Source organism: Coffea eugenioides, chromosome 7 (assembly GCF_003713205.1).
Source record: "Coffea eugenioides isolate CCC68of chromosome 7, Ceug_1.0, whole genome shotgun sequence".
Taxonomy (NCBI): Eukaryota; Viridiplantae; Streptophyta; class Magnoliopsida; order Gentianales; family Rubiaceae; genus Coffea; species Coffea eugenioides.
In genome coordinates, this window is record NC_040041.1 from 39,851,938 (window position 1) to 39,860,850 (window position 8,913).

Consider the following 8,913-nt stretch of genomic DNA (forward strand, 5'->3'; position numbering starts at 1 on the left):
AATTCAGGGAGCTGCCGTGATATTTCCACTAGTATCTAACAAGGCCGAATTTTGTCGTTTCACCGGATTAAAGAATCAGTAATTCAAGGGTCGGACCAAAATATAGAGGCAAAGTTCTTATTTGATCGATTCGCATTAAGGGATGGTTTTGAAAGGCACCGGGGAGATTTCTCGTTTACTTCCAAGGAAATATGGGAACGAAAGAGAGTTTGGGTATATGGATTGGTCATGGCTGGAACCTACTTTTTCCCTAGGAAAGACAAAAAGATAGCCTTCAAGCTCACTAAAATCTTGTATGACTTGTTTCTAGGAATAAAAGATAAACAGTGTTCTATTGTTCCAACTATTTTGGCCGACATTTTCGTAGCTTGCACTACCTGTCAGAGAGGGGAAAAGTTCTTTTGTGGTTCAAATTTGATTTTACATGTGTGGGGGATGGAGCACTTCATGAGACAACCGTCTATTCCCGAGAGTCTACCAATGGCCGGATATAACTGGGTAATCACACATCACAAGAGGATCAATAGCAGTAGTTTGCCGTGTAACGCATCCGAGTTTGTGAACTTTTTGACGAATGTGACCAATCAAAATGTGAGATGGGTATTGGATTGGACCAATTGTGTCAAGCCTGTTCTTCGCACCAAGGCATCCGAGTTTGTTCCTTTATTGGGTACTCAGGGTATCATGGCATACAATCCAAGAAGGTTCCTCCGACAATTAGGGCGAGTTCAAGATGTGCCGTCTGCAGTTGATCTGACTACATTTACCATCATTTTCGACAAAGGGATATGTCCGAGAGAAATTCCGATGAAGATCCTTCTTAATGAGGCCTGGGAGACGTTGTCCGACGACGAACGCGTCAAGTACGTTCCGGAACTCAAACAAAGGGGATTGACCACTCCGCAATACGAAGACTGGGTGAGAAGGTCCGCCACACAAGAAACACAAGATGAGCCAGCTGAGGAGGTGAAAAGGTTAAAGGCCATTGTCGAAGCAAAAGATAGGGAAATTCTGCAGTTAAGTAAGTCTGTCGAAGCATACAAAGGGATGGCCGAGCAAAGCAAGCAATTGTATGAAAATGAACGAGGAAGGCGTCAAGAGCTGAAAAGAAAATGTGTAGAATTATATGACCAAACTGAATGTGTTAGAATTCCATATGCTAGGGAAACAAAGGACTCTGTATTAGATAGGTTCAGAAGTTTTGGTAATCTTGTACGGAATCGTCTTCGTGACATGATGTAAATATTGGCAAGTTTATCAATGAAAATGATTTTTTCTTTTGCTCTCATTTTGGATTATTGTTAAAAACAGGTTTGTATTACGGGTCCCATTTCGAAGGTGTTGCATCATGCTAGGCCTACCCTTGGCACAAAAAGGGCCCCCCAAATAGGACATGCATCCGAATTGTTTGAATAATTACTAACTCATGTCTTTTTCTTTTTCTTTTTTTTTAAAATAAATTGCAGAACTTCAGTAATCATTGGTTTATCTAAAGAAGTCTTTTGCATTCTCAGGTAAATTTTCAAAATAGCTTTTCGGAAAAGCCCCATTATTACGCGATCCCGAAGTAGAGCCCAAAGGAATCGTGTAGACATGAGTACCCAGCAAGAGTCATCGGAAAAGACCGTTACAACTACCCAGCCGGAGGCCGCAAGTCCTGGGGTTCAGTTGACAGAGTTACTCGCAAAATTTGGGGAAATGGCATCAGAAATGGCCGCTCAGAAGAAATTGATTGACGAGCTCGTTAGTAGCGGAGTGCAACCCGAGTCTCCGCCCATCAAACAAACACAATCCGAACCATTTGTTATTCCACCAATTCAAACCACGTTACCATTTGTTATTCCTCCAATTCAAACCACATTGGAGGGAGTTGTCAACCCACAATATGCTTACACTCAAAATCCTCCGTTCTATCCCCCTTATGGGCAAGGATTCCAGCCTCAGGGTGATCCAAACATGCATGTAAATCCACCGACTTTTTTTTCAAACTACTGCAGAGCCCGTTGTGCCGGAGCACGTTTTTCAAAACAAGCCAGAAATGGGAGAGTCATCTGCCCCAATTGATCTGAAGTTACTTAAGCGGTTGGACCGTTTCGATGAGTTCATCCGCAAGAGCCAAGGGTTAAGCAAACAAGGGGTGTTAGATTACGATGATCTGTGCCTGTTTCCAAACGTACAACTGCCGGTGGGGTTCAAGACCCCGAAGTTCAACAAATATGATGGTACGGGCAATCCGAAAACACACTTGCGTTTGTTCGCTAACAAGTTGGGTAGACCAGTGGATGATGAGAACTTGCCGTTAAGGTTATTCCCGGAGAGTTTAGAAGGCGATGCCCTTGATTGGTATTCGAATTTAAAGCTGGAGGAGGTGAAAACCTGGCTCGATCTGTCCAATGCTTTTATCAGACAGTATGAGTATAACTGTGAATTGGCACCGACCCGGACTACTTTGGAGGGCACAAAGAGGCGACCATCTGAGGATCACAAGACATACGCCAAAAGATGGAGGAAGGTAGCTGCTAAGGTGGAACCTCCGATGACTGAGGATGAAATTATTCGCACATTCATAAAGGCGCATGATCCTCCATATTTCGAAGAGATTTTTCGTATGACCGGATGTTCGTTTGCTGCAATTGTAAATAAACTCGAGGAGTTTGATGACTTTGTAAGAGCCGGGAAAATTGTTAACGTCTCTGCCCTGAAATCACAAGTGGAAGCTTTGCAAGGGCAAGGAAGCAACGTGAAAAAGCCGTCGTTCAAAAAGAAAGAGGGGGATGCAACCTTTATTTGGAACCAAAACCCTTCACCCGGACCCCGATATCAACACCATCCAACCTACCAACCACATTACCCTTATTATCCAAACCCGTACCCTGTATATGCCACTAATATCCAGCATCCTCGACCTCGTCCAAGCTACCCTAACCCACCTGTAGCCCCTTTTCAAATCTCTCAACCAAATCCACCCCAAAACCGACCTCGCCCACCATATAATCCAAGATTTCCTCCACCAAACAGACCTGTTTACAATAATCCTCAACCTACTGAACCTTACAACCGACCCCCTAGCCGAACATTCACCAATTTAGGTAGGCCTTTAGACCAATTGTATGATCAGTTAAAGGCCGCCGGGAAAATTGGTACAGTACCCCCTCCTACTTACCCATATGACATGCCCGCGTGGTATAATCCACAAGTTGTCTGCGCTTATCATTCTGGGGCCCCCGGACATGCCACCTTTGATTGCAGGGCGCTTAAGCATAAAATCCAAGATATGGTTGAAGCCGGGGAGATTGTGATCCGAAAAAGGGAGACACAAGGGCCGAACGTAAATAGGAACCCTTTACCGGAACATGCCAATATCATTGGGTTATTCTGGATGATACGGAGTATGTGGAACCAGTCAGAGAATTGGCAAGGGAAACTGAAGTGTTTGGGGTCACAGACCAACCCTTTGTCATAGAATTGCCACTTGAAGAGGACGAAAAGCCCTTTATTTTGGATCTCACGCCAGCCGAGAGGGAGGCTTTGGAGCCCGTAGTCATTGAATTCCCGAAGCAAGAGCCTGTTTTAAGTCTGCAACAAGTGCCATGGAATTATGATGAACCTGACGTGCAGATTGGGGAAAAGTCAATTGCAAAGAAGGAAGTGTCAGTGGTTACCAGATCGGGGAAGATTGCAAGTCCATTTGAAGCTGCCATTCCGATTCGAGCAAATAACTCCGAGCCGCCTGTTAAACCAACAATCACTGAGAAAGAAGCCTTGGATTTCCTTAAAAGGCTTCAGAGAAGTGAGTACAATGTAGTTGAGAAGCTGAGCAAGTCGCCTGCTCAGATATCCATGTTGGACCTGCTCTTTTCATCAGATATGCATAGGGACGCGCTGATCGAAGTATTGACTAAAGCTCAAATCCCTAGGGACATTTCTGTTGATAATTTCTCACATGTAGTTGGAAGTGTGTTATTCACCAAACAAATTACTTTTTCTGACGATGAATTGCCGGTGGAGGGTATTGGACATAACAAGGCCCTATACATAGTTGTGAGGTGCAATGGGAAGATGCTGCCGAAGGTATTGATTGACAATGGCTCTGCACTTAATATCTGTCCTTGGAGTACCTTGGAAAAGCTAGGGTTGCAAGACATAAAGCTGAGGCCTTCAGGGACCATAATTCGAGGTTTTGATGGAGCACAAAGAGAGCCAATAGGAGAAGTGGACTTAGTCGTCGAGATAGGGCCCGCCCAGTTTCAAATAGCCTGCCAAGTCATGCACTTTCCTAGTGTTTACAACATTTTGCTTGGAAGGCCGTGGATTCATAAGTCTGGAGCTGTGCCGTCTTCATTGCATCAGTTGCTGAAGTTTGTAGTAAATGACAAGCTGATAACTATATTTGCCGAAGAAGATTGCCTTGTAATCACCGATTCTGGGTCAAAAGAGGATGGAAGCCGCGATGTCACCATGACTCCTCATAGCACGGCTGACATCGTCTCTGTAAGTTGGATCACAAACGAGGAGCGAGCTTTACCAAAGGCCGGTGTCATGATGGCCAAAGAAATGATCCGTGGAGGCTATGAATTTGACAAAGGGCTGGGACGAGATTTGCAAGGAATTCTGAAGCCAGTGGAGATTGTGGAGAAAAAGGATTCGTTTGGTTTGGGTTTCCGACCGACTGCTAAGGACATCAGAGAGATGAAGGAGCGCAAGAAAGCGGAGAAAGAAGGAAGGCAAAGGGTTCTTGACATTCCACCCCTGCATTATACTTTCCCACGACCAGCTGAGGTGATCATGTCAGAAATCAACCCGGTTGACGAAATTGAAGCAAGTTTGGCCCAATTGTTCGTTGGGGTAACATTTGAAGATATTGTTCCAGGCGAAGCTGAATTTCCTGACGTTCCCGAAGGATCAATTCCCAATTGGACAGCCAAGTCCCTGCCCGTTCGGAAGGAGTTTCGGTAAAATGAAAGGGGTTTATCATTCATGTGAATTCATGAAAATGCCTTTGCATCTGTAAATAGCCAATGAAAACAATTTCCTTTTTGACTAGTGTCTGCGCATGTAAATATTGTTAAGTTTTCATTTTCATTTGCTTTCAATCAAAGTTTTTATGAAAATGCACAAGCTGTTCTTGTCATTGTTATGTTGTTTATTCGCTTGTTCATATTCATATTGCTTGTACATTTGTTGGTTGTGTGTTTGTTTGCTTATTATCCCACATTCGTTAATTCTTTCAGATGGCCAAAAATAAAATTATTTGATCCTTTGGATATCACAATTCTGGAATTCGATAATGGCAATCTCTATATCACTCACGACTTGGAGGTTTGTGAATCCGAACTCCAAAGCGAGAGTGATAATGAGGAAGTATCCGATTCGTTTGCAAAGGATCTTGAACAATATGAGGAAAAACCAAAACCGAACCTGGAAGAAACAGAAAAGATTAACATTGGAACTGAGGATGAAGTTAAGGAGGTGCAGATTAGTATTCATCTGAATAAGAGCCAGAAAAGGGAGATGTTTGAGTTCTTGACTATGTTTCAGGATGTATTTGCGTGGTCCTATGATGATATGACTGGTATTTCAACTGACGTGGTAGTGCACAGGTTACCCACAGACCCTTCTTTTCCACCCGTAAAGCAAAAACCTCGAAAATTCAAACCAGATATGAGCCTCAAAATAAAAGAACAAATTGAAAAACAACTCAAAAGCAACATTATCATTGTTTCCCATTACCCAATTTGGCTTTCAAACCCAGTCCCTGTTCCAAAAAAGAGTGGAGAGGTGAGAGTTTGCGTTGACTATAGAGACCTTAATAAAGCCAGTCCTAAAGATGATTTCCCTCTACCAAATATTCACATTCTCTTAGACAATACTGCCGGACATGAGATTGAATCCTTTTGCGATTGTTTTGCTGGCTACCACCAAATTTTGATGGCAGAAGAGGATAGGGAGAAGACTGCTTTCATTACCCCTTGGGGTACCTTTTGCTACCGAGTCATGCCTTTCGGTTTAAAGAATGCTGGAGCAACGTATCAGAGGACCATGACAACCCTATTTCATGATATGATCCACCGGGAGATGGAGGTCTACGTGGATGACATCATAATCAAGTCTAAAAGGACGGAGGACCACTTGGATGATTTGAGAAAGCTATTTGAAAGGCTGCGAAAATACAATTTGAAGTTAAATCCTGCGAAATGCGCCTTTGGGGCACCAGCTGGTAAATTGTTGGGTTTCATCGTGAGCAAGAGAGGCATAGAGATAGATCCAGCAAAAATCAAAGCGATTCGAGATATGCCAGTGCCAAAGACTCAGAAAGACGTGAAAAGCTTCTTAGGAAAGATCAACTTTATTGGGAGGTTCATTGCCCAATTAACGGCCACATGTGAGCCGTTGTTCAAATTATTAAGAAAGAATGTGCCGTTGTACTGGAATGAGGAGTGTCAACAGGCTTTCGACAAGATTAAAGATTATTTGCTGCAGCCTCCGGTCCTGGTGCCACCCAAACCGGGCCGACCGCTGATCATGTACTTATCTGTGCTCGACGGAGCCGTAGGTTGCGTTCTCGGGCAACACGATGACTCTGGAAGGAAAGAACAGGCCATTTACTATCTAAGCAAGAAGTTCACGCAGTACGAGGCTAATTATTCATTCATTGAGAAAAGCTGCTGTGCATTGGCCTGGGCAGCCCAGAAGTTGAGACACTATCTGTTAAGCCATACTACTTATCTTATTTCCCGATCTGATCCTTTGAAGTATCTCCTAGAAAAGCCGATGCTAACTGGACGTCTAGCTAAGTGGCAGATAGTCCTCTCAGAGTTCGATATTGTTTTCACTTCTCAGAAGGCCGTCAAGGGGCAAGCTATAGCTGATCATTTGGCAGAAAATCCGAGGGATGATGACTATCAACCACTTCACACCTATTTCCCTGATGAAAAGATTTTATTTGTAGGCGCCACGGACGATATAAGTGAACAAAGTCCTGAATGGAGGCTTTTCTTCGACGGAGCTTCAAATTCGCTCGGAGCTGGAATTGGAGCTGTTCTGGTTTCGCCCGAAGGAAAGCACTACCCTGCCGCTGCCAAATTGCAATTTGCTTGTACCAACAACATGGCTGAATATGAAGCCTGCATTTTTGGTCTCAAAATGGCTTTAGAAATGGAGATCAAGGAGTTGGTAGTTTTCAGTGACTCAGACTTACTCGTGCACCAAACCTTGAAGCAGTGGATAACCAAAGATTCAAAAATTCTGCCCTACCATTGTAGTTTGCTCACTCTGGCCAAGCAATTTCAAAATTTGGAGTTCAGACATCTCCCGCGAGCCCGAAACGCATTTGTCGATGCTTTGGCCACTTTAGCTTCTATGATTCAGTATCCAGATGAGTTGAAGATCGAACCGATCCAGATTCAATTTCAAGACAAACCTGCCCACTGTTGGGCTGTAGACAAGTCTTCTGACAGTGTTCCTTGGTTCAATGATATTAAAGAGTTTCTCAAAACTGGGTCCTACCCTCAGCATGCTGGTACAAAAAACAAGAGTTTTCTGCGTAGAATGGCTTCAAAATTTTTCTTAAATGGAGAAGTGTTGTACAAAAGAACCTCGGATTTGAACCTTTTAAGGTGCATTGATGAAGATGAAGCTCAATATATGATGAAGGAAGTGCATAGTGGCGTTTGTGGACCTCACATGAATGGCCATTTGCTAGCGAAGAAAATCATGAGAACCGGATACTTCTGGCTTACTATGGAGCATGATTGTATAGACTTTGTCCGGAGATGTATAAAATGCCAAATGCACGGTGACATTATACGCGCTCCACCCACTGAGTTGCATAGCATGACCGCCCCGTGGCCCTGTTCAATGTGGGGTATGGACGTGATTGGTACAATCGATCCTCCTGCTTCAAATGGACATCGATTTATATTGGTGGCAATCGAGTACTTTACCAAGTGGGTTGAAGCGGAGTCATTCAAACATGTGACGAAGAAGGTAGTTGCCAATTTCTTGAGAGATCACATCATCTGTCGCTTTGGGGTACCCGAAACGCTTATCACGGACAATGCCAAGAATCTGAACAATGACATGGTAGATGGACTATGTGAGCAGTTCAAAATCAAACACCGCAATTCTGCCATTTATAGGCCTCAGATGAATGGAGCTGTAGAAGCCGCGAACAAGAATTTGAAAAAGATTATCCGCAAAATGACTGAAAGGCATCGCGATTGGCATGAAAAGTTGCCTTATGCACTTGATGGCGTACCGGACTTCTATCCGGACATCAACTGGGGCAACACCGTATTCACTCATGTATGGAATGGAAGCTGTATTACCAGCCGAAGTTGAAATTCCTTCGTTGCGAATCCTCATGGAAGCTAAGTTGGAGGAGGCTGACTGGATAAAGCAGCGCCATGAACAATTGACGTCGATCGATGAAAGGCGATTCAATGCTATTTGTCATGGTCAGTGTTATCAGAAACGGGTGGCCCGAGCTTACAACAAAAAGGTCCATCGGCGGGCATTTGAAGAAGGTGATAAGGTGCTGAAGCGAATTTTGTCGATGCAAGATGAAGCTAAAGGCAAATTTGCTCCGAATTGGCAAGGGCCGTTCATTGTCCAAAAGGTATTACCTGGCGGAGCCCTTATTCTAGCAGAAATGGATGGACGGGCATTCCCTCAACCCATCAACTCAGATATGTGCAAAAAGTTTTTCATTTGATCGTGCAAATTTTCTTTAGAAATTCATGCAAAATGGCGAAATGCAAGTCAGGCCATCTTCTTTTACACTTAAAATATTTTATCCCTACTTGTCCCCTTTGAGCCAATTGACAAAATTTTCGTTTGATAACCCCTGAGGATTGCAAACCCCACACTGGGGCAAAATTTTAATTTTTGAAAGAGAGATGAGCAAAAGAAAGG

General features: G+C 43.7%; 1 protein-coding gene across 1 annotated transcript; it reads left to right on the top strand.

Moving 5' to 3' along the window:
- Nucleotides 1–2,038: 2,038 nt before the first annotated feature.
- On the top strand, nt 2,039–8,713 carry LOC113777381. Its single transcript, XM_027322416.1, has 8 exons — nt 2,039–2,512; nt 3,119–3,295; nt 3,391–4,009; nt 4,199–4,731; nt 5,539–7,001; nt 7,077–7,745; nt 7,833–8,189; nt 8,299–8,713. The coding sequence occupies exons 1-8, from the start codon at nt 2,039–2,041 to the stop codon at nt 8,711–8,713; spliced, it is 4,707 nt and encodes a 1,568-aa protein (XP_027178217.1).
- The last annotated feature ends 200 nt before the right edge of the window (nt 8,714–8,913 follow it).